General features: G+C 38.3%; 1 protein-coding gene across 8 annotated transcripts in view; it reads left to right on the top strand.

Annotated features, from left to right (window-relative positions):
* NBEA (neurobeachin) overlaps positions 1-27,150 on the top strand; it is a 509,146-nt gene that overhangs the window by 408,124 nt on the left and 73,872 nt on the right. For all 8 annotated transcript variants that reach the window (XM_049822909.1, XM_049822905.1, XM_049822906.1 and 5 more), the window contains 3 exons: positions 584-699; positions 10,129-10,241; positions 19,633-19,773. In XM_049822909.1, the coding sequence (XP_049678866.1) occupies positions 584-699; positions 10,129-10,241; positions 19,633-19,773 (370 nt within the window). The remainder of the gene's footprint in view (positions 1-583; positions 700-10,128; positions 10,242-19,632; positions 19,774-27,150) is intronic.

Raw genomic sequence — 27,150 nt, 5'->3', positions numbered from 1 at the left:
GGAGAGACAGGCAGATGGACATGTGAGCAGCTAACTGAATAAACCTTGTTTCTTTCAGAAACCAGGCTATAAATAGAAATCTCAAAGCTTACTGGGATATAGGAAGGGATCATGGGTAGCTGACCATGGAGGAGGTGCACAAATTGTGGAATAAATATCTTCAGCCCGTGTGCTGGAAATATATGGCACATTAATCTATCACTCACTCACCTTAATGAACTTATCTCAATGTATCCTTTTGAAACAGGGAAATGGTATTATGCTCTTATTCCTGCTGGACAAGCCAGGCACCAGGAGGTCTGCAGTTTCTTTTACTTCTAGTCTTTTAACCAGATTCACAATAAAATAAAACACAAAATATGTTATTCTGAATTATTACAATGCTGTAGTACTGGTAAAATAAAATACAGCTCTTAATTTTAGTCATTTCTCAAATAAGGGTAATAGTGTCTTCTTGACTTCATTAAATGAAATAGAAAAGCCTCTGAGAGAATCTGAAATTAATCACACTAATAACATTGCCCTACATCTTAACATTTAATGAGGCTCTTAAAAAAAATAATTCTTTAAATGTATTTCCTAGGAGAATCTCTCTGGCCACTCCCCGACAGCTTTATAAATCCTCCAACATGACTCAGCGCTGGCAGAGACGGGAGATATCTAACTTTGAATACTTGATGTTCCTCAACACTATAGCAGGTAAGGCTTCTGACTCTTTAATCCTTCATAATATGTTTATGTTTGTCAAAGTCTTAAGCACCATGACTTGATAGAATACATTTATCCCTCTAGAATTCAGCTGCGGCTTTATGATAGATTCTGAAACACACACACTAAATTTTATCAGAAAATGCACAACCTATGGCTGAGACTTTAGATTCACGTACTGTGGAGGCTGTTCCTTGCTCCCCTTCTGCCATTTCCTCTGCTGACAGCTTTGTCTGAAGCTTTATTAGAGTCAACAAACCATTGCCAGAGAGTGTCTGGAAATAATAATGGGAAAATGTAATTTCGCTACTTCATCATTCTCAGCAACAGCAACTAGACAGCAGAATAACAACAGTATTCTGCCCAGTACAGATGTCACCTGGATTGTGGTATGATTAGATTACAGCATCTTTTCTCATTTAGTTCTTTGAGCTGAAATATAATATCAGATTAGGTATTTAAAAGGAGAAATAACTGCCATAGACATCCATTCGTTATTGGCAAAAGAAGCGCTTTTCTGGCAATTATCATTAATTAAACATTCATGATGGCATTATTCCTTTCACCTTTCCCTTTTCTATGCGTTAACTCCTGTGGTAATTTTAAATGTAAAACCCAGCAGTTTTCTACACCATATACAAAGATTTCCAGGAGGTTGTCTGCTATTACGATTCCTGCCTGTAGCACACATGCTGCTTATGAACCTGCCTGCGGAGAGCCTTCCTCAGACATTTCACTCCAGTGAGCTTTAATTTGAAACCCAAATTAAATTCCACCAGGCATCACTTTGTACTCCAGTGTTACAACTCTCATCTCTACTTGGTCCTGACTTTTATGCTCGAGGTTATCCTCAGGCCAGACATAAGACAAACGCACGCGTGAAACCCGAAGGTAGCACCCGTCGCGCTGGCCGGTCGGAGGACGCTCACCGTGTTCTTCCCGGTAGGGTGGTGGCGGAATTCGGGAGCTGTCAAACTCGCTTGCTTTGAACCTTCAGGCTTCTCCCTCCGTGCTTATATGGTGGACATCTTCCAGGCATCCAGTCTTACGGACGTTAATAAATGTGCCATGAAATCATCCCAGGGTGATACAGAAGTGCTACCGCTGAACAGCTGGGAACCGGCGGGCACGTTTCCCTCGTGCAGCGGAGCGCAAAGCAGAGTCCCTGAAGCTACCGGAGACCTGGGCTGGAAAGTCCGGGTGGTGCGGTCCAACGCAGGCTCGCCAGCTCGGTCCCCGAGCGTTATGGCCACAGTCCGGCGGATCCGTGCCAAAGGAAGGAGGCCTGCTGAGGGTACGTTACCTCTGGCGGAGCACCGCAAGGATGCCGCTATCCCGCTTCTGGACGCTGGCCTGCCTCTCGTGCGGATCCGCTGCCCTTCTGGCGATGGGGAAATGTAGGCAGAGCCTCGCAGGCTCCCTGACTGCCTCACCTGAGCCTGGAGGGTTCACTGGAGAGCTGGGAAAGTCAGCTTAGGTCCCGTCAGTCCTTGTCCAATACATTATTGACAGAACCGTCCTTCACTTCTAATTTCCTTTTTATGTATTCATTTCTTCTGTAAGCGGTGTGTCTAAACTCTTTAAATGAAAGTGGACAAGAGCTGAGCCAATTTTTGATAAATTACTTTTCATCTTTAATCAGTTTAAAACTCCAAGGTCATTTATTTTTAGGTACATCATCAAAGCATCCAAACCTGGAAGGCATCGTTATGTCTGAAGTCAATTAGGAATTGCAGTGACACTCACACTAAAGTATCCATGAGTAAACAAGCTTCAGCCTGAAGAGATTCCTTCAGAGTATCTCAGAGGTCTTAAGAAAAACGTTTTTTTGACCTGTTGTTTGATACTAGTACTGCTAGGCAGGCTTTATAGCCAAACACCTGGGTGGTCGCATGAGGCAAGTTTCCCTTACTGTCATCTAGTGTCATTCACCTGCCTTACAACAGGCTGGGCTGACATTCGCATTCCAGGTACCACTGGCTATGCCCAAGGTTTCGAGGATTACTGACTCTTTTTTGTGTGTGTGTGTGTGTGTGTGCGCGCGTCTATGAACTTGTATTGTATTTGGAAAAGCTTCCAGCGGCTTGGTCAGTACCTCAGTAGTGCCTCTCTCTGACTCAAAGCGCTTAATTTCTGGCAGATTTTTGGTATCAGTCTCTTACTGGTAAATCTCATTTGTTCATGTAATCTCGTTTTAATTGTATAAGCTCACTTGCTCAGTCTTTCAGCAGTGCATGGTCAAATACAAATTTAGGTAAAGATCATATTCCCTGAAAGAAAGGGAGGTAAATTTGAGTCTCTAGAAGAAATTCAGCCTAACTCTTTGTCTCCATCTTGTACTGACTGACTTATTTTGTAAAGTCATTCTTTTTAATGATGCTTGTGGGTCACATGAATCAACAAATAAATGTTTTCTGAAGGAGAGCCAATATGCTGATTTTTAAAAGTTTTGGAAGTGACCAGTATTGGTTAAATAAAAATTAATACCCATGCATACTCTTCCACTAAGATGTGAACAAGGTGTTGAGTAACATTTGAAGACCTTTTCCTTGTCACAAAGAATATCCCTTACTCTGATTTTTATTTCATACCCATCTGCACTGCTTGGCTTTTGCTAATGGGTCCTTACCAATCTATGTATCACTGTACGATCTCATAAAAGATTTTGGAGGGATGTCTAAAAGCGGCTGAGATTCATCTGATAGTGTTCCAGCAGGATTAGTGAAATAAAGGGTCCTGCTGACATCCGCTATGACTATTGCGTGTTAGAATGGCCTTCAGTGCAAAGAGATTGTAAGAAAGCATGATTGCACTGCTGTATTACGTGTTTTCTATTTCTGCTTCTTCATTTTTTGAAGATTTTGAAGATTCATGGTCTCTATGAACATACATAAGTAGATTTCAGTTGGTAATGTCATTATAACATCTGCACTCACTGATGCGCTCTCATAGAAACTCATGATGTTTTTTTGAAAATTAGAATGAAATTTACCTTTGATAGCTGAACTCCCAACGATACACACACAAAAAATCTTTTCTGAAAACAACATAAGAGAATTAAAACTGACTGAAACCCAACAGGCAATTCTACACATGACAATAAACTTTTTATTCCAGTTTGGAACAAATCCTTAAATTTTTGAACTCTTTGATAGAAGCAAAAATTCCCATTATTTTTTGGAAGATCAACGTGGGTTTGTAGTTCTAATGAAATCTGCAGTTCAGCTAGGAAGCTGACTTCCAAAAACTCACAGAGAACTTGGGGGTCTTGCAAAGAATCTCATCGTAAAGCTCCTGGCAAGCCAGAAACCCACCCACAATGAAGTGCACGTGAGCTCCAAGTACGACGGTGGCGGAGAAAGCTTCAGAACAGAACTACGTTTTAGAAAGCCTAGAAGTTCTCACGTCCCCAGGCTGTTTGCTGGCTCCCCCGTTGCACGGCACTGTGCTGCCAGGGGCTGAGATCTGGGGAACTGTGGGGTCAATTGCTCCGAGGCAGCCTGAACGACACCACTGCTTTTACAGCTGTGCCTATATTTCTGTAAATTTTCTGCTGAAAGATATTTCTCCAGAACATTATTTTACAACAAATAGGCATTTTCTGATGAAGCACTAAAAAACTTAATATCTCTGCCAGAAGTACGATACTGGAAGCAAAGTACCTCTACCACATGTTGCCCTTGTTTTGATAACACTGAACTGATAACTGTCCAGCTACATCTGTGTTAAACTGAAGCAAATTCTTATATGCGCTGTAGACAGGACCCTCAGCAGTCAGAAGAAAATACAGGAGTTTCTATTTTGTACACAAAGACAGGGTATTGAATATATTTGTGACCGCCTTTGCCAAGCAAAGAAAAGACATGTATTTTCTTTTCTTTCTTCTTTGGAAATCCAATTTTCAAATGCATTTTTAATTATACTCTTTTGTAATGAGATCCTGTAAGAAATATATCCTTAAAAGATACAACTTCTTTGCCAGGAACTGTTTGTGTAGGCAGCGATGGCCTACTTTTAGACTATAACTGTTTGTTTAAGCAGCATCTTCTTTTCTAACAATATAATTGTTTTTAGCCATTGAGAAATATGTGCATCAAATTTTTTTTATTCATGTTGCCATTTAGCTCCTACTGGCTTATTCAGCATATCTGGGCCATAGCTTATTCAATTAAGAAACGTGGAGGTTTGGTGCTTAAGAAATGTGGATTATCTGCTAGTAAGTAAGTGATACATAGGTGCCTTCATTGTTTTTTCTCCTCTTCCAAATAAACAGAGGTCCACTAACAAAGTGATTTAGTACACTTTTTGCCAATTGTTTATAGCTTCCTTTCTTCTTACAACGGTGCTTAATTAGCGTCTAGCCCTTTACAAAACCGCAAGAAATCACTCATGTTTTCTTGTGATCGTTTTCTGAAATTATTCAAGAAATGGCAGCCTTGGAAGAGAGTTGTTCAGAAGGGGAGCTTCTGACGCCAACGCATTTCCTTCATTTGCGACATGCAACTGGGTCCTTTCCCACAAGAAGTCCTTTGCCTGCTTGTTAATCCTGTTAATTACACAGACCGGTTGGTCTCTGTAGAACAGAACCACTGAAATAAATACAGGAACCTCTCCTTAAATCTCTCCCTGGTTTGCCGATATGTCTGTCCTGACAAGCATGGCCCCTGGCTATTCTATAAGTTCTTAATCAATGTTTGAAATACTGAAGTGTCCCCTTGGAAAAAATCCATCTTTCTGTGACTCTTTTTTTTTTTTTTTTTAATCTTTACATCACCCTGTTACCACCTCTGAAACATTGCCTGTCTTCATTTTTAGTTTAACTGTTTGTGTTGTGATCTGTACTTGTGACTTAATAACTGCCTACTTCAGCTGTCATAGTTCTCTCTCCCTACATCGTTTCCTATCCAAGGATATACGATTAACATCACTTGCGCTGGCCTGATGACTCATTGCAATTTCAATTCAAAATCGCTCTCCCTTTTCAAAACTCTCGCAAGTCCTGTTTCAACCTGTTTCTCTGACCCTCTAGCCAACTATTTTCTCGCCTCCCTATTCTGTTTCCAAGGTCTTCACCTCTTTCTTGCCCTCTTTTCCAACTCGAGCATATTTCATCATGTTTACAGCTCTGGGTTTTTCTCCCAAAGGTAAACATTGCACTCTGCTACTTATCAATCAGTCTCAGTGTTGTACTCTCCGTGCCCCTGGTTTTTGTCCTGGTTGTGTAGACATGAGCCTTCCTGGCCACCTTCCCCCTCCTCCTCCTCCCCGTTGCCTTCTCAGGGATCCTTTGCCTTTGAAGCCGCTATAGTTGTACTTGTCGTCCTTCCTTCAGGCGCGGACGAAGAGGCCGTGTTGCATGTGATCGGCACGTATGTCAACTGAACCCTCTGGGTGACAGAGGGAACCGTAAAATAGTGAAAAAGTGATTTTTACTATTCTCAGTTAGAAGATTATTGAAAACAGTACTTGAAAGTAATCCCACTGCCGCAAAAGGAATCAAGAGGAGTGGGGACAAGAAGTTGTTTTGTAATGTGGTTGCAGTGCCCACTGTTTTAGTTAGAAGTCGAGTTTTCAAATCTATTTCTCGGTATTTAACTGATTTCTGCTTGGGGTTTTTTTTTCTTTTCAAAGTACAGTATATTAAATGTGTGTTTGCGTTTGTATTTATTGGAATTTTAATTCTTTTAAATCCTACCTGCCACAGCTTTTAAAAGAGGTGGAGAATAATTATATCCATAATTTTTGTAAGTCACTTCTTGTAGTGGAAAGGGATTATTTTTAAAGGTTTGTGGAAAAAAAATGACATCTTCAGTCAGGTAATAAATTCAGATGAACTTCTTCCCCCTCCCTCCTTTTTTTCGCCTGTTTAGCATTTTCCACTTTTTTACTCTGTGATGTACAAGCCCTCACTGGTTAATTATGTATATATTTAGCTACTGCATGTGTTGGGCTTATTATTGTCATCTAATTAGATGTAACTCGAACTACTTGCTTCTAGAAAAATCATTAAAAATTCTTTCCTAATGACCTAGAGATGACAAAATGTCTGTAAAGTGTGAAGAAGCAGACAAGCACAGGAACATCGCTCTTAAAGAGTGTTAATCCAGATGCTGCAATCATCTAATTAAACAATATTTTGCTGTCATTAACATTTTCACCAAGGAATTGCAGTTATAATTTCTTTGTCAGCTGTCTCTAGCTCACTTTACCTTCAAAACTAAAGTGCCATATAAAAACATTAAATTGGATGGTTTAATTAAAAAGTTTTTTTTAATGAAGAAGCATATCCAGTATTTCTGAGATCTCATTTACTATGCTTCAATTTTATTGTTCAAGTAGATTAGTGTCACAGGCTTGTGATATTTAATATTCAGCCTTTAATATTAATCTCTGTAAGCCTACTTGGGGGAAAATCTGAAGCTTCTGAAAAGGTATAGGGACTACCAATAGCAGTACAGGTTTCTGTTTTATATTTATTTACCTTACGAAAGAACGGAATAATTCTTTCTGGAAGCACCAGACAATTGATGAGATGGCTGGCTTTACTCTGAAAATCATCATTGTGAAGCCAGAACTGATCAAGAAAGCATTCCTAATAAAGTTGAACCACTAATATTTATGCATGTTTAGAATTAGGGATTTGTAATCCCATTATAGGCCTAGATCACTGTCCTCTACTCAGATAAGCATAGATGTGTAGTCTTTTCTCATCATGTAGGTTGGTCTGCTTGCACAATTTAAATTATGGTTCGTCTTCTCGAGTAATTTTTATTTGTTGATATTAAAAAGAAAATTGTTGAATTGAGAAAAATAAATCACTAACTTTTTTTACTAAACAGTAAATAGCTATTAGTAGTAGTTAATCTCTTAATAAATAAAGCGTGTTTCATAAATATTGAAGTAGGAGATAATTAAATATTTTGTTTATTTTTCACAAGGTTATGGTTATATTTATCCAATACATAGTCAGGAAGGCTCCATTGTTTGTAACTTGTCCTACCTAAGCTGAGAGATAAGCTGCTTCAAATTATTTCTCATCGTGGGGTAAAAAAATGAACACAAGAGTTACTGCAGTGTCCTGATATGGAGCTAATTCCACATGATTTGTTCTTGTGTCCATACTATAAGGAGCCTATGAAAACCACAGAGCAAAGGAGAACTTGTGTACAGCAGCTAGGCTCAGGACTGCTTCTTGATCGTGCTATTCACATATTTATGATTTTCCATATCGAATAGGAAAAAAAAGTCAAAATCTTGTTGACTAGATATTGAAATTGAAATGACTGAAATGAATATAAAAATTAAATAAAATATCAATATGGAAAATCTCAATTTTTAAATAAAAAGTAATTTTGGATAACCCTAAATTTCCTTTCAAAATTTTGTGAAAGGATGTTCTCACCTTTCCGAATGTTTCTAGAAAGTGTTTTCAGTTGAAGGTCTTTATTACTGAGAACTCTATTCCATAAGACTTTTGATTCTGAAGAATCATCATTTTCGCGTCGGCTTTGTAATAAACTGCAGTCATCTCAGTCATTTTCTTCCTGAATCTCCAATTTCTTTTAGTCCGCTGTCTACATAGGCACAAATATCTTCCTTTTGCGGAAGCTTTTGCACATTCTTCTGTTAACGTAATTGAGGATTCTGATGGTCAGAAAAGCTTTTATTTTATAAAGGCATAGTTTTATAAAGACTGTGTTTTACAGAACTTTAAATTTGACAGTCTGAAGAAACTTTACAAACCGTATGTAATTAACCCCTTGCCAAAGAAGAAAAGAATATTCTGATTTGAAGGATGTGGAAAATGAGGCAGAGTTGTCTTACTCCAAGACATAGAGACACACCCCCCCCCACCCCCCAAACCCTACAACAATTAATACTCTGCCAGAGAGTACCTTTCCTTTTCCTTCCTCACATCGATACATTCTGGTGTATTTCTTGATTTAATTGTTTGATACATTCTCATTCTGTCCAAGAGTGGTTTGCATTCGTTCATTGCTGACAATGAAGAAGTGTTTTTGTTTCTATACGTCTTTCTTTGTATGTGGCTCACAGTGCTGGTATTGCTTTTTTAGGAAAGCTGTATTTGCACCTCCATTATTTTTTTATATTCTTGTGAACACCTATGTGCTCAAAATGCAAAAATGAGGACACACAGTTGTTAACAATATGCACTTTTCCTGTTTTCAGTGAAGCTATGTACAAAATAGAAACGTGCTTCTTGTTCATCAACTTCTATTGAAAATATAAGGTGTTTGTAGAGCAGTGAAAGTTTCACATTTCATTAAAGCAGAGCTGATTTTTGTGGAGAATTGCAAATGCTACTCAGAACAAGGAAGCCTGTGTTTTCCTGTGCTGGGTTTTGTACCCCAGGAATCTGTCCAGAATCTGGAAGGAAGCAGTTAGTGAGACAGGGCTGTAAATCTGCCGCAGGACTGGGAATTGTTAACCTGGGTTATTTCAGTCTGCTAATTATATTATATAAATACACACACACGTATATTTATGACCTGATTTTGTTTTTTAAGACTCATGTTGCATATTGTGTGGTTCTCAGTAAATCAATATGGTGGATGGTTCTGTACTAAGCAACTTCATTTGTCTTATCACTGAAATGTTAGACACTACCAAGTACCAGCTGACACAGAAATAGCAGCCTTTCCCAAACAAACTTTTCCTGGTAATGAATTCATAATTTCCTATTCACTTCGGCTGCAGATTGTTCTTTTGAAACTGTACCTAAAGATGGCTTTTGCACATTTGAGCTGCTGGGGTGGTAGCAATGTTACTTTCATTATGTTCGGAGAGAGTGGCCTGGGGCAGTCAGCTCTGTCTTTTAGAGGGGAGAAAATGTTTTTTAATTTTCCAAGTGGTTACGAAACAGTGTTAAAGCAAACATGACTTCCTCCACTTTGATTCCACTATTGCAGGGAAATGTCACCACTTCTTCAGTAAAGAAGAGCCGTGGGGAATAATGGATTAATGCGGTCTATCTAGGACAGACCTAGATTTGCAAACCTCAAGTTTAGCCCCTTGCTATTTGGAGTCTCATTTAATCTTTGCCAGCTAATGATACTGCATAGAGTTGCTGGGAAAAATAATAGTCTAGCGGTTTTAGATTTTAACATTCATACAATGAAAATAGCTTCGTAGAAATAAAAAAAGTTTATTGGCATATGATGCATTTTAGTTGATCTTGAAAGATACTGTGCTGTTTGTATTATGCAGATTTATGTGTTGACTTCTGATTCAAGATAAGTGCTTCTAAATGGCTACTTTTGTCTGGAAGATTTATACCTGATTCTGTCAAGTGGTGGGAACTGGGAACATGTGATGCAACAAAAGTAACCACTAGATTGTTTTTCAGCTGGAGAAGCGGACACTATTTCCTAATTCTTGAAACATTTTCTTTCTTAATAGGACGAACGTACAATGATCTGAACCAATACCCTGTATTTCCGTGGGTTTTAACAAACTATGAATCTGAAGAGTTAGACCTGACCCTTCCAGGCAACTTCAGAGATCTTTCGAAGGTATGCTTTGATTCTGTTAAAGACAGTCAGCCAGCCCTTTTAGGAAGAGATTTTGTTTTATATTTATTGTCTGGTTAAGTTAGGTCTTTATCTTCAAGTCGGAGAAGTCTGAAGTAGACTTTTCTATCTTAGAATCATTTTATACTGAATCTCAACATTATGCTGCGTCCGTGTCCCTGACTGATCTGTTTCCAGACCTGCAACTCCTCTGTATCTTCTGGCTTACAGATCATGAGTGCGTCAGACCACTTGATCTCACTAATTATCTCCCTTAGTTTATGAAAGCTGATCCTTTGGAAAAAAAAAGCTTGGACTAACTTTTCACTTTATTTTGCAGTGACTAGACGAGTAATATAATAGCAGCACCTCCTTTTGGTTTAATAATTATTCGGTAAACAAGTATTTTTTATTTTAGACCCTGAAGTATCTGGTCCCTATCATTATTTGTGGGTTTCGTCTTCCAACCGGACGTCGGCAGTTAATGCCTTATAATAATACCGTTCCTAGTATTTGTTTCTCCAATAGCACGACGGCCATCTCTACCCAGCTCTGGTACTCCAGTTGTGTCAACAGACTGGAGAGAAGGTGTGCCCTGGCCAAGCATATCAGAAGCCTAGGGAAGGGCTCTAATTTTGGCCAACTGGAATAAATACAAAACCCAGGGTTTGAAACTGAGTTGTGGGAAGTATCTTTTCCCGGTTCCTATCAACTCAGAAAGCGTGTGTACTTTCTCACCAGTGAAGGTGGGTAGCCTTGCAGCATCCCCAGCACGAGGTTTCTGTTGTCTGGGCGTGACAGCTTTCGTGCATCCTCCACAGTTCCTCAGCCAGGAGGGAGAAGTGGCTCGTCCAAGTTGAGTGAGGCTCAAAACCGCGGGAGGCTGTCACTCGCTGACTTAAGGGATGAGGCTGGAGAGGAGAAAATGTCCGAGCACACATCCTTGGGCAGCAACGGAGAGATCCCAGCCTGGGTATCTCACAGTCTTATATCCCTGTTGGAAAGAGTGTGCTTGCAGTCGTAACCATCCCTGGAAGCCTGCTTTTGTGAGACTTCCAAAATAATTTGAGTGGGACTTGATTGTATAGTAGCAGATAGAGCCACCTAAGTATCCTCTCCCTTTTTTCCTTAGATAAATAAATAAGTAAATAGAACCAGAAATTAAACTACATTTACAGTATGACTCAAATGTAAACAAATTTGTTGAGACTCTACTTACGTTATGTAAAACTTCTGACCTTTCATAATACTATAGGTACATTTCACAAATGTGTTTTTCCATTCTGTAACACCATTGTAATCTGTTCCAGGAATGATAAAAGAAAATCCACAGAGATGAGTTAAAGAAAGACCAGTGATCATCTTGCACTGGCTTGTTCCCTAGCATGTATAAAAATAGTTCTGGTTTAGAATTGTGTATAGTGATAAACCTTTCATTAAGATGCTTAAACTTTTCAAAATCTCTCAGACTCACTTCTTTCAAGTATTAATAGCACTGCGTGTGGTGAAGTGCAACAAGATTAGACAGTGTCTCATGAGTCCTTCATTAGGTATTTGGGTTTGGTTGACTCTAAATTTTTGTGGCAGCCTATTAAAGTATGTAATTGCTAGAGGAAGTAACGCCATAGTTGAATAGATAGGTTTTCCTCATGAGTTAGTAAAGGCTCATTATGGAATTAGTGCTTGTATAGCTTAGTAAGTATCACTGTACTCCTAGTAGTGCTCTCCCTTGAAAGGAAATGTAAAATCAAGTCCCTGGTTATTTATGTTTCTTCAAGAATCCGTGCAATGTGCACAGCAGTATTTTGCCCGAGGACCTTTTCTTACCTAATTTGATGACTGCATTCTCTTATTCATAAGCTACCAGTAGTTTCCTCTGGAAAAGCTAGGGTCTTGACCACTAAAAAAAAGCCTACGCGGAACTAGTTAGGGAGAATGGTCTTTCCTTTCTGGCAATATCTGGGCTGTGTTTATCCCATGGATGTGTGAGAAAACACATGTGCAATCTGTAAAGTGTTGTGGGATCTCTCAGGATAAAAGGGGGTGTAATTGTCAAATTTTTCCAGTGTTTATTGTAATAACGTCTGATAGGTTTCATTTCACAATGGTTTTAAAAGGAAAAATAGACTAATGATTTTTTTTGTAAAAGGCAGTGGCTAGTTAACATGAAATGCCTTACTCTGTGCACTCGGGCTGTTACGCATTACTTGCATCCTGTTTCAATTTGTGCATTATCAGTTAAAGTCTTCAAAATCAGAACGTATCTGAGGTATTTCCTTGGCAATTCTGTTTTCATTTTCGATATTGTCCTGTATCTGTAAGTAAGCCCCTTCTTTCCTTGTTAGGGAGGTGAATCCTGAGTAGCCTAGTGCTTAAAAGCAGGAGTCAGTGATTTATTGTTCGCATTATTGAGCCGGGGTGTGCTATCAAGCCTCAGCCAGACCTCTGGGGCAGGCACACACAGTATCCTTTCCATGAGGAGCCACTTCCTTCTGTCAGATTTTACCCTGCAATGCAGAAACGTTCCTGCAGATTTGATGGCAAATCAGAACCTCCAGCTAAGCTGTTGATGGATAAAATCTCCTTTGTCAGTTCCTGACCTTCTGTCTTCCTGTACGTTTGCCCTTCTTAGGTTTCACAAAGCCTCTGTCCTTAACATTTAGTAATTAATAGCCCTCAAACAAATCTTTTGAAATGATTTAGAATTCTAACACTATTACATAGGTGGTAAAAGCCCACAAAAGCAATGAAATTAAAAGGGAAACCTCCTATCTTGCTTTGTTCTGTTGGTTTAAAATAGTCTTGGCAGTTAAATGTAGATGCCAAATCTAACTTTTTGAAAAATAATTAATTTGTGTATTATCACACAAAGGTCATACAAAGCTCCAGTGTCAGTTATGATAATTGACAGTACTTCTTTTGAAAATTTTTAACCTTTGCTTCCTAGGCTTTCTGTGTAAAATATGATACACCACCTTTGTGGTATCACAACTCCTAAGTGAACATACATGACAAATGCAATTCGTATGTTTTGTGGAAATGAAATTAGATGTATTTGGCTTGCCTACGATGTCAGTGACAGAGTAAAACATATGCCTTTTGCATTTAGCTCAAACTTAAATATTTACATTTCTGCAAAGCCATCTTGAACATGTAACTTGTCCTTTCTTTCCATTTCATTTTATTCTGGTTTTATGTAGTGCTCCTTATTGTGGTAATTTTACATCCAGATGTTGCTTGTTCTCTCAGAACAATTATATTCGAATATTAGTGTGAAAATTCCTCTGCTCTTTTTCTTTGAAGTGTTTGGAAATTCCCCTGCCAAGGCTTTTTTGTTCCTTTTACATACAATCTGAGATTTAAAAACAGGGCCCATGGGCATGGAAGGTGCCGTAGCAGTAGGATATATTGGACCTCTCATTTGATTAGACAGTGTAGGCTCAAGTTTTATTCATTACATATACAAGGTTAAAGGTTATATTTATTGTTTGACAGGATGAAAAGCTAATGAAAGAGGCTGTCATAGATACATAGATTATCTTTTCACTATCAAGCCACCAGGTGATCTGCTTATTTTCTTCTTTATTGAGATTTCCTTTGGAAGAATACCTATGGTATTAAACATTAGTACAGGAAGCGTATGCAGCCCTTACTGTACACTGAGGTTTTGGGGGTTTCAACACACTTAAAATGTGATACGGTTTGTTTGTGCAAAATTGTATGACTTTTACTCCTAAATTATAGTGAATGCATGGGTTTGACATGCTGCATTGTCCCTGCTCATTAAAGTGTAAATGGGAATTTCTCCTCATTTACTTCCAGTCATACATCCTGTTAAATAAAATGATTTCTTCACCAGGCAAAGTAATACTAATATTGGCATGTGTATGAAACATCACACGCCCATTCATTGAGTGGAAAAAATTATATTTTGTTAATATAGAAGGTGTTTGACTGACGGGTGGTGATAAGCATAACCACTTTTCCTTATTACTGTGCCATTTCAAGAAAAGGAAGTGATAAAGCCCCAAGGCTTCTAAATGTAATAATGCAAATGAACGCATCGAAGTGTGAGTATTTCAAGGCAAACCACACTTAATACTTCCAAAAATGTGTATGCTGTGGAATGGAGTTTATGGGCTTATCAAGAGCCACTCTCACTGGAAAAATGAAATCAGTTTCTGTAACTTGAGCTTCTCTCTTTACCCCACAGAACTCTACCATCAGAAGAAAAATGAGTTTGATTCTCATTTGGTTTAAGCCACACAATTAAACATTTTCTTTTCTTAAATAAAAAGTTCATTTGCCGAGTGAAACTCTGGTACTTTGAATCTGCCAGAACTCTTATATTTGATAATGTTGATACTGATATGCTGAAGAAAACCTGTTTACAAATTTGGATAAAATTAGAATTTATTTTAAACTTTAAAGTACTATCCTAAGATGTCCTACTTAAAAGTTGTTGTTTGGTGGTTGGTTTTTTTTTTTTAATAATAAAGGAAGCAGTCAGGAAAAGCTCAGTCTGTATTCAGCCAGAGCCAAATAAAGCCACACTCAAGATTTCTTTTGTACCCAGCTACAATTTTGTGCAGTACATTACAAAAAAAAAAAAAAAAAAGAGATAAACAGATAAGGTAGCTGCTGCATGAATTAGAGTCAAGATAAGCAGAATATTTCAGTGGCTGGATAAATAGGATGCTACATTCAGTTCTGCTCTCATGAGAGAATGTAGTTCTATGAAGATAGCTGGCAAAACAGTAAATATTACATGAGCTAACATAACATGTCCAGTGGATATAAACACTAGATGTATTGACAATACACTGGTTCAAAGGCCAGATGTCTAAAGAGATTAGCCAGATAAAAAAGAATTACATGAATAACAGTGTGTTTTTAATGTTAAAGTAAACACTTACTTTATTTTTAAATGGAAAAAGAAGCATAAAATAAACTCAAACAGCAGCTTTTAGTACATCAGAAGTGAAGTGGCTGAATAGGCATTGTCATACAGTGAGTTGTTTTGCTTGGTTGGAGTAAAGAATATCTTATAAAACCATTTTATGAAAAGTTAATACTATTTGATATGAGTCCTTACAGAGGGCTTTTTTCAATAAAAAGACAAATGGTGTGTTTGGCAAAAGCCATTTATAGAACATAATAGAGAGAACTTTTTATTTAATGTTCAGAACAATTCGTTTGACTCAAATTCAGTTTCTGTACTAGTCTTACGGTTAAGGTACTGGACTGAGATATAGTACGTGGATTGAGCTTTGCTTTTGTATTGTTTGTACGAGTCGTTTTAACTCGTTTACACAGCAGTAGACTCTCACTGAAATGGAATTAAAATTATTTTCTTCCATTATGTGAACATACAGGCATTGATCCATAAATAAAATTTATATCCATTTTATAGCCATGGGATTAGATTAAAACCGTAGTAGGTGACTTTCTGGACTGAGAACGGCACTGTAATGCTATGGAAAAGAGACCAAAACTCCACATACCCTACACATTTCACAAGAAATGTGAGAGACTACCATTACTGTGGAACTTGTCATCTAGTAGGACACATGCCTCATCAGAGTAAAACTGAGTTTGTTGCTGGTTTGTACAACTGAGATTTAAAGTCTTTACAGAAAATGCATGCCTTTACTGAAGGATGAGCTGTTATCATTTCTTTGGGTAACAGCATTTTGCCACATGGACATTAAAAAAGCACTAAGGAAGCCAGGGCAAACCCCTCTGAATTTACTCCATGCTGTTTTATTTACGGAAGTTTTCACTTGCAGAATATGCCTAGTCATTTGGTACACACAAGCTGATCGATTTGTGGTTAACAAACAAGTTTTTGCATTACACAACAAAAAAATGAGAGATCTGACCACTTTCCATTAGCATTTTCAGCGTGTACGGTTTCCTACAGCAGGGGAGATTTAAGTCCTTTCCGTTGCTGTGCAGAGAAGCGGTTCGCATAAGGGTTTCCAGCACTGCACAGAAAAGGAGGAAAGGGGGATCAGATGTTCCTTGTATTTCTTCGCCACAGGCCGGAGGGAACTGATTCCCGTTGTCCTCTCCTCATAAACAGTGCTCTGTTTGCACGCCAGCCCCTCTCGAGCCAGCGCAGGGATTTCTAGCGCACCTTGGTATCGCGAGGGAGTCGTACCGTGGAAGGTATAGTCACACCTACGCAGCTTACCTGGGAACACGAGAAATCTTTGTGGAGTGGCAGAAATGAACCTGCATCTCCCGAATCCCAGGCTGCCATCCAGATCGCTGGTTCATCCAATACAGGGTCTGTCCCGAGGAGTCGAGGTGAGACTTTCTAGCTGAAGACAAGCTCTACCTCCCTCTCTCCTTTCGCTCTTTCTTTCCTTCTCTCTGGGGCAAGGGAGGGTAATTCCCAGAAAAGATTCTTCCCAGAGATTTTCGCATGAAAATTTCCATACTGTGCAAGAAGAGAGGTGACTCTCATGGTATTTCACTTAAGGAGTCCATTTTATTCAGCAGATATTTTGTGCATTTCAGCATTTTTCTTCGAATGAATCCTAAAGTAGTTGAAAGAAAAGTGGCTTCTGACTCTGAAAAGAATATTGATGAGGATGAAGGTAATCTTCAGAATACAGCTTTTTAGGTTTATCATTTAATAAATTGAACATGTGTCTTCTGAAAGTAGATTATTTTTGCTACTTGTGCAGGCATTTTTACATGAAAATGGGAATGCACCATCTTACAAGCTTTTATCTTTTATCTTTTAAATTGAAATAACACTTCTCCCTGAAGAACCTAAAAAACATGATGGTGTGTTTGCATTAGTGTTTTATGCGACTTTAGAAAATTATTTTTAAGTTATTGAGGGAAAGTACCTTTTTCATTAAATGCAACTATATATATATAAAATTATTTTTTTTTTTAGTTATTTAAAGCTATGGGTTAAAGCATCATTAACGTTTTTCTAGTCTGTAAAATGAAATACCTTGTAATTACTTTTAAGCATCAGCTATGCTTCACAGTTCTTGTTACTGTAATCAATTACAGTGAAGAATGAAAACACATAGCTTATTTGATGAAAGACATCTGATCAGCTTCAAATATATATTTGAAAGGCCTGGAGTTTTGATTTTCAATCTTGCCTTAATCACCATATCCCTTCTCTACTGTGCCTTCAAACATATACGTACCATAATATTGTGACAGATGATGCCTCTGTCTTCCGTAGCCTCAGAACTCACCGCAGTGTAGGGTAAGATGCCCCTTCACAGTGGAGGGAAGAGAGATTCCCAGGGTGTTTTTCCATTACAAAATACCATCTCACCGATTTGTCTGCCATTTTGTGTTTCCTTCTCCGAGGGGGTGAACGTTTCCTGTTAACAGACTCGGGTGTGAATTACTGCTTTAGCTTTTGCAATGTGCAGTTGGGGACGGGAATTTGTTCTGCCAGAGAAGTGGATGCACAGTTCCTTAGCGAGGGTGGTGTCAGCAGGTCCCACGCGGTCCCAAAGCAACCCAGGGCCCTGATAAAATTTAGCAAAGTGCACATATAGCTGCACAGTTTGTCAGTCCAATAGGAAAAGAATTTCTTTTAATAAGTTACTCTTTCAAGGAAGTGGTTGAACAATCATTTTTATGTATTGGCACCTTATAGGCTGCAATAATACCAGCATGTTTCCTAACAGTGGCAGGATGTGTAACACAACAGAGTATAACAAGAATGCAAATATTTATTTTTTTTCTTTTTCCAGTAGTTGGGAAACAAGCCTGGAAAGCATTAGGGAATGGCTCGTACTTCTTTTTCAAGAATGTTTTGTGAGGTCTTGCAGTGCAGTCTGCACCAGATAACGCTGATCCTTAGGGATTACTCATACATTTTACACGTATGAGAAATCTAGTAACATCTTCATGACACAGCAAACTACTAAGCATCCAGAGTGTCTCGTGAAAAATACTGAAATCAGAATGTTTTTAAATGTAGGTGTTCATCAAACACTGCTATTTAAAAACAAGCTCTAATATTTAAAATTGGAAAACATCATGTTCTATGTCAGCCTTTTTAACAGCCATCTCAAAAAACATAGCAGTGCTGAAAGAATAAAATACTTGTAGCTTTAAAATTGTTCAGTTACATATGTAGTGTAGTGAAACACACTGATTTGACCTTGTACTGGTGTTTCCATTCCAAATGACTTTCAGTTTTAACTCAGTAGAAAACTGGTGGACTGAAATGTGAGAATACCTGTTAGCATTTTGAAAAGGGTCAAAGTCCTTGAGTATATGTTTGTTTTCAAGTTTTAATTCCCATAATAATATCAGTTCTGACTCTTAATTTTTGATTAATACAAATCAATTAATCATTTAAAATTATAATAAGTTTATACAGCTATTTGGTGTGGAAGTGTGCTCTCCCTGAAGTATTAAACTCTGGGTGTTTGGTTAATTTTACCACAAAAGCTAAAATGTGAAGATTCTTTGCAGATAGGTAGTAAATATACTACTACTATCTCATCTGGAAAAACAGATTTAAGACCACTTACATATTTATTTCAACATTTTAGTTACTTTCTGTTGTATTTCTTTATCTCTGTGACTTTTGTATCACACAATAACATACATTTTGCAAAAAAATTCTGAGATAAAGTGGGTTAAAAAAACATAGAAAAGCATGTATCCCCTAAGTAGACATGTCAAAACCAACAGTTCCTACTCCTGTCTTACATTTCTTTTGGTTTTTACCTGATTTGTATAGATTGTCAGTTAAGTATGCTCAGAATGGACTTTGAATTTGTGAATAATTTCCAAATTTTATTGTTTGTAAGTACAAAGCTTGTTTGCGTTGCGGGGTAAAACGTGGCTTTGTTCAGTCAGAAAGTACATCCAGTCCTGCAGGACTATGCATGGTTTTTAAGTATTTCTGCTTAGGATCACCAGACACCATCAGCAGTTCCGCGTGAAATCTTTTCATCATGAACTGTGCATTACAAAGTATCCTGTGTGAGCAAAAGTCAGTTTTCATTAGCTGTGTGATTATGGTGAATGACAGCAACAGAAATATTAGTTTGGCCTCAATGCATTTTAAATGCAGTTTTAGAAGTCTATTTCCAGAACAATGTTACTGCATTAATTGGGAAACAACTCATACTTCAAGAAGGTCTTGAAAGTTTGCAGATGTGGATCACTTGTATTTGTCAATTAAAGTAAGGAATGTCATAAGACTTCTCGTACACAAAGCCTTTGAAAAGAAATTGGAAGAGGACAGCGATCTGAAGGGATTACTGCAGTATGGAATGAGTTTGGCTGCAGAGTCTCCTATATAGTGAATCTTAACACAGAATTAACCTATGGCATATCAGACATGCTGCCCTTCAGCTGATAATATATTTGACCTCTTATCCCTTTGCAGCCCATTGGTGCTTTGAACCCAAAGAGAGCAGTCTTCTATGCAGAACGGTATGAGACATGGGAAGATGATCAGACTCCACCTTATCATTACAACACCCACTACTCTACATCTACTTCTACGTTGGCTTGGCTTGTTCGTATTGTAAGTATTTCTGGATCCTCGTTCTCATTAATATCTTTATCTACAGCACCTCTTCTGTCACTTACCACTATTTTGACTTTTTTTAATGAAAGTACCTTCCTGTCAAAATCTCATTGTTCTTCCTTACCTTAAAACCTCAGAAATTCTGTAGGTATACTGCGTATGCTCATTTGTAGTGATTGGGGTGTCCTTCCTACCCAAACAATCTGAAATATATTTGGATGCAAAACTGTGGTGGTATAAGGACACGTACGATGAAGAAAAGCCTTCTAAAACTAAATCCATCTGAAAAAAAAAGTCTCTAGACAATACAGAAAGCTGATACTATTTATATATCCATTTATTATTTTCAGCTAGGGATAGATATATACAACATTTAAAGAAAAACCTTTCGTAAAAAGCACATTAAAGTGTGTCACATTGAGAGGAGAACTATAGAACCAGTTTTATGTTAAAGCTGTATGGAGTAATATTTCATGCAAATGAACTGTGCTTTTCAATGAATTAATCACACAGTTTTCAGAAATGTAAAAATGTAGATTCTAACTTCAAACTGCTATTTCAGTTCTGGAAACCTGATGCTTAAATCCTATCCTCAAAATCAGATCTAAGGAAGGGGGCCAAACTTCAAAGATAGAATGAAACTGAATTCAGTTTACGTGTTAACACAATGAATTGCAGAACAAGGAGCGCTGGTGAGAGACTTAAGGTTTCACAGACAAACCTGAATTAATGAAAAATTGAGTCACTATATAATTACTTAACTTAAACTACACCCTGCCAATAAAAATCTGTCACGTAAGGCGTACTCTAAGCATGTTTCGCACACAACCAAGCAAAACAGAGCCACAGAAAGCTTGACATCTGAGTTTTCACTCATTTCAGCTTCCGTTAGACATGTCCTGTTTTTTCTGGTCAGAAGGGAAGAATTCATTTGTCTGTGAGTTTAGGATATACTTCTTAACCCGTGGGAACCTAAACGTTGATTACACTCCTATGTGAGGTGGTCACTGTATTCCTTTTAAATGTTGCTAAATTATTCATGTACTGTGAATACGTTTTATGGTTCACATGTGCTTCTTTGTTGCCTTAAAGTATATTAAAAACAGTGGTTTTATTTGCGTGTTTATCTATTAATTTTGGCTGCTATTCAACAAAAGATCCCCTCTTGCTAGTTGGCAAATTCTTAGGTCTGAAAGTCTGCTTACAGGCTGAATGTACAACACACCAAGGAGTTTTCATTTCCTGCATTAGGCTAATGCTGTGTCATTTTTACTACTGTTGTTTATGTAATACTGTAGGTGTTCTTGCTCTCTTTCTCTTCTGCCCTAAAAAGCAAGAGAACAACGTCTCTGCCTTGATGGCCTTGCAATATAGAAATTACAAATTACATTTGTTAGAGCAAACGATATATGTGAGAGTAGAAAGCAGAAAAGAAAAGGAAAAGCAGTGCTTTCCAGGGAAGAGATTGCTGATGGCAAGAACATGAAAACAAAGGGAGAATTTAAATTCAGGGACACACCTAGATAGGTATTTTAAAGATTATTTAAATAGGAGTGACCAGCAAAGAAAAGCAATCACTAGTGGGAGGAGACAACAGAAGTGAGAGGGAGACAGACATGGCAAAAGTTTAAAGCTCAGAAAAGGGAGAAAAGGAAATAACGTGATGAGATTGGATAAGGCTGCATATGGAAACCCTAAATAAAGATTTGAAAATAAGTGTGTATAGAGACAGGAAAAGATTATAGCTATGGGGATTATAAACTCATAGTGATCCTTAGAGAGAGATTTTTGGCTACAAAATAAAGGATGAAAAATCCTAAGGGAGAAGATTATGCCGGTGAAGTTGATAGATAAGCCTAAGTCAGATTTCTGGAAGTTAAAGTAGGATTTCTTGCTCGTGAATTTTTTGAGCTATTGTTTTGGTATGAGTTTGTGAAGAAGGCTGTGTAAGAACCTTTTATAAAAGGTAAATTACAGTCTAGTCCAGGAAGAAGAAGGTGACAATAAGAGATGCAGAGATTCAGACAGAAAAATGCTTTTGCTATTTTAAGGGGTTGGAGAAGATTCATGGGAAGCGCTGTGTTACAGTAGAGCCTTTGGTAGAAAGTGACAACAAACTGAAAGAGAGGAGTGGAAAGTAAAATCATGGGAGAAGACTGCATAGACCAAAGAATAAAAGGGAAAGGAAAAAAGAGAGAAATGGAGAAAAAACAAAGAAGCAAACAAACAAACAAGAAGCTATAACAAAAAGTATACCGGGAATGAGGTAGTCTAGACAGAAGCAGAACGAAACAGTATAGAGTAATGGGGACCCAGGCGGAGAAACTACACGCCTAGACCTTTGTACTGGATGACACAATAGTTGCAGCAGGAAACGAAGTTTCAGCCACTCTGATGTATGTATATAGAGAGTTGTGTAATTGCCACAAAACCTTAAAATTTTTTTTGAATGTTGCTTTTTGGCTTTGACAGATGCAATCTGGTTCCTGTCAGTTCTCTTCAAAACATTGCTTGTAATATCATATTTCTGAGTCAATTCTGTGATAATCTGCTCCCTACTGCTTTATATTTCCCTCTGTTGCTTTCCCTTATCTGACGTATCAGGCTACTTTTATAAAAGGCACTTTATTCCTTAGCCTCAGTTCTGTCCTGTTTAATTGATTTTGATATCATCGATCTCTACCTTCATTTTGTCATTAATAAGTTTTTCACTGGTAGTAGTTTTCTCTTGAGTCCTTTTGTGTATGAAGAGTGTCCAGCAAAAACCTGTCTTTAAAAGTGACCTATTTCATTATGTTTTCAAAAATATGACAGTAGCTTAGCATATAATAAGTTGAATCTACTGATTGTTACAGCAAATATAATAATTTTATTATTAATTTTTGTTCCTTTTTCTGCCTTTCATTGTACTTAATAGAATAGGGTGTAATCCTTAACTGAAGCTATGAGCTACTAGTGCATCTGCAGAGCTTCTGTTTGTACTTTCTGTGAGCTGGTTGTACAAGTCTAGGTGTGCTCCATCCTCTTCTGTGAGAACACTAGGAGAAAAATGAAGGCAGTTTCAGGGTACGCAATGGTTCAGCCTCACCAGGCCATATATCGGATTGGTGTCGTGATTTAAGCCCAGCCGGGAACAAAGCACCACGCAGCCGCTCGCTCGCTCCCTCCCCCCCGGCCACGGTGGGATGAGCGAAACGCTCATGGGTCGAGACAAGGACAGGGAGGGATCGCTCACCACGTATGGTCACCGGCAAAAGACAGGCTCAACTCGGGGAAGAAACAACATCAATTTCATTGACTACCAATCAAATCAAAACAAGGATAATGGGAAGTAAAACCAAACCTTAGAACACCTTCCCCCCACCCCTCCCTCCTTCCCATCTCGACTCCACTCCCAGTTTCTCTCCCTCTTCCCCCCGGCGGCGCAGGGGGATGGGGACGGGGGCTGGGGTCGGTTCCTCACCCCTTGTCTCTGTCTCCACGCTCGGCCCCTGCTCCGCCGTGGGGTCCCTCCCACAGGAGACAGTCCTCCATGAACTTCTCCAATGTGAGTCCTTCCTACAGGCTGCAGTCCTTCAGGCACAGCCTGCTCCAGCATGGGCTTTGCCACGGAGCGGCGGCCATCTTGGGGGGCATCCATCCCCCTGCTCCGGCGTGGGCTCCTCTCTCCCCGGGCTGCAGGTGGGCATCTGCTCCCCGGCTCCCCTCCGTGGGCTGGGGGGGACACAGCCTGCCGCCTCACCGCGGGCTGCGGGGGCATCCCCTCCTCCCCCGCTCCTCCTCTTCCTCCTCCTTCTTCTTCCCTGACCTCGGTATCCACAGAGGGGTTCCTCTCACATTCCAATCCCCCTACTCACTGGAGGTTCCCCTTCTGAAATCTGCTCTCCCACAGGTGTTACCACCATCACTGATGGGCTTGTCCTGGGCCAGCGGTGGGTCCAGCTTGGAGCCGGGGAAGCTTCTAGAAGCTTCTCACAGGAGCCGGCCCTGCAGCCCCCTCTCCTGCTACCAAAAAACACCCCACCACACAAACCCCAAACAATCCGTTATGGTCACTTTTGAGGGTTATACCCCTGAAACTCTGCCAACGCAAAATAATGCATGCACCCTCTTTCTGCACAGCCTCCCCCTGCCACGCACACACACATACATGTGTGCATGCACACACTCATATGTGAATTGAAATTATAATTCTTAATTTACCTGTACATGTTTATTTAAACTAATCCATTGTGCATTTCAGACTACTACATCATGCTAGAATTCTGAAACAACAAGAAACAATCCTCTAACTAGTTTCATAAGAAATGAACTGAGCCACAGCCTAGAAATATTTAATGCTATGATTATAAATGAATCCTGCATGATCTCCAGAAACCTTAGGTTTATATCCAAAATCAACTGTTTCTTGAAAGTGATCAGCTTGCTTTCTAAGTTGAGGCGTAGATTAAAAATTCAATAACTACTTTACAGAGACAGATAATGAACGTAAAAGTCTACGGTATTGTTCAGTCAGGTTAATAATGATGATAAAAACTAACAGAGAACACCATGATTTATATAATATTGTCTTTCCCTCCTTTGAGGTGTTACTGAAATCAAACCACGGTTAGACATTTTTGCACATCACACATCCTTCGATCTAAACCCAAGAAATTCTACTTATTCCATAGGAGACAACATCACCCACTAGTTTGCTCCAGCAAACAGAATAACAGATATTCTGGAAAGGGTTGCATTGTTCTGTTGATATGGTTCCATTTTGTATACAAGAAATTAAATATTTGTAGTTTATGACTAGGTGACCTTACTACCTGGTTCAAGAGTAATTTTTTTCACCTGCTTTCTGTCTGGACCAGTGACCGTTTAAGTTGCAGAAGGCAGAATAGTTTAAACCAAGAATGCTCCATCAGAATGCCATATACTCTAGTGACTTGAATGTCAACCTGAAAACTAGACAGAAGAATGACTTCTGGCTCCAATCATGTAGAATGTAAATACCAGCATTGTTTTCAGATTTTGGTGTGAAAAAGTCTAGATTTGTGGTGCAACTGGATGCTCTCAGTAGTTGCTGTTGAAGAAGTTGTGTTTGTGTGAATCGGTTACGCCTTCATTGAGACAGAGACCAGTACTAGAGAGTATGATTTTCCGACATGGTAGTCAAGAAGTTTGTAGAGGAATAATTGGTTTCCAGTTTCTGTTACAATGACTAAGTACTTGTACAACGTAGAAGAAGTTCTGGAGTTATTGTGAGTCATGTCTGATTGAACTGAAACCAGTTTTTAGTGAGAATCAAAGGTGGGGAAGACTTGAAATCCTCTTGTAAACAGAAGTGAATCTCAGTCTCCTTTTCGGTAGGTCTGAGCGGGACAGTCACAGATAGATCAGACAACAGGTGTACATCACTGACAAAACCCCCAATACTCTCCTTTTCTCCTCTTACAAGTGGCCAAAAAGGCATTTTTGTTCGGCATAACATGTCTTAGAATGAAACATCCCTTCCTCTTCCCTCCCCTACTCCCACCATAAATGATCCAAATGGGACTAGGCACTATTAAAAGGGGATGGAGGGAGAGAAGCGCTGTTGAATGGGAAAATTCCTTGTTCCCACAGCTCAAGCTTGTATTCCTCATAATCAAGTACCCCACAAATTTCTCTTCTTGTTGGCAGTGAACAAGGCGTGAATTTTATTCAGAATATTAGGAATGAGTAAGATGGGTTTATAATGAAAACATTATGCAGCTTTATAGCTTTCACAGCAACAAAACCTTTACATGAAATGACAGTAATCGGTATCATAGAATAACAGTATTTAAATGAGTATATTGAATACAGATATGAATTGTATTTATATAATATGAGCACTTGACTTTCCAGAGAATAAAAATTACCTTAAAATTATGTGAGAGGTCTGAGATAAAGCAAGCGAAAGCTCTGAATTTCTGCAAAGGATTAAAAATCCAAAAAGATAGGCACAACAGGTCATAGCAGGATAGCATAATAGGGCACCCTGTAGTGCTCAGCTATTAAAAGTTTAATCCTTGATTATGAATTTTATTGCTTTTGTATATTTGTCTCAGATGCTTAAAATAATGTTGTCATGGAATTTTGGATTAATATTTTTACATAATTTACCGTAATTACATCATTTTACTGGTTTCTGCTTTTTTTAAATCCATCAACTGCTGCTGATTTCAGAACCTTATCAGTGACCCACAGTCTACTCCGCAATGATATTCACAACAAATTACACGTATCTTATAAAGAAAAAAAGTGATAGCTAGGGGTAGGTAGAAGACAGAATTATTTGTGCTGAGATCAACAACGTATAAAGTTTTTCAGTATGGGTAAGCTAGAAAAATAGTATAATTTGCAAAGATTGCTATTGCAAAGAGATTTGTGGGGAGGAATTCAGTTAAACCCAAAATAATTCTAGTGTTAAAAGAACTTATGAATGTTAAAATTATAATATTAATAGAATTTTAGGATAAATTAATATAATCCAATTCCTGTGTATATTGTTTTGTGTTTGCTAGCTCTGGGTCTGAACTGTACACTTTTTCATTTATATTTCACATGAAGTTCACTATAGGGAGCACTGTAAAATCTGGGCACATAAAACTTAATTTATTTTCTTTCAGTATTTCAGTTCATTGTGATACTTTTATGCTGCTCACCAAGTTGAGCTACTGTTAAATTTTAATATTCTGTTCAAATTATAAACCTCCTCCTCACTTGCCACACACTGTTTCAGTTTTCATGAGTGCAAGCAAAGTCATTGTGCAATAGGAGTTAGGGTCCTCCAGCGAGAAATGACACTGTAATGCTTTTTTATTTAATTTAATTATTTTTAATTAATTATTTAACATATATTAGGAATCTCTGATGGGAGTAAATGCACTGATTTCTTAGATTGTTACCTATTCTTTTGAATGTATCTTTTAAAAATAAATCCCCCATGTTTTAAGAGAAAAAAAATATGGACACTCCCCCATTCAATTAGCAGTAGAATGTCTTACATTATTGTAATGAAAATGATTCCATATTTGCACCAACAGACACTGAAAGTTAAAATACTATCCCTGGCTAATAAATAAATAAATAAATAAATAAAAATCTTTGTTCCTATATAAACAATTCCCTTAAGCTACTTCAAAGGTACTGGCATCATATGATGACAGTAAGAGAGAGATACCATTCCTTCTCATTTAGAGAGAGAAATTTAGAGTATTTCTCCTCTTTGAAAGAAAGTAGCCTGTGTTGACTTTTGTGTACGATAGAAAAGATTAATTGGGAAGACATGTAAAGATTAGAGAAACAATGGTCTCTGGGAGTCTGTATTCTCTCTTTTCTTTTCCCTCTCTTTTTGGATTG

This window comes from Accipiter gentilis, chromosome 19, assembly GCF_929443795.1.
Source record: "Accipiter gentilis chromosome 19, bAccGen1.1, whole genome shotgun sequence".
In the NCBI taxonomy this organism is placed as follows: Eukaryota; Metazoa; Chordata; class Aves; order Accipitriformes; family Accipitridae; genus Astur; species Astur gentilis.
The sequence above is the reverse complement of the archived record's forward strand: the minus strand, read 5'-3'. Positions and strand labels throughout refer to the sequence as shown.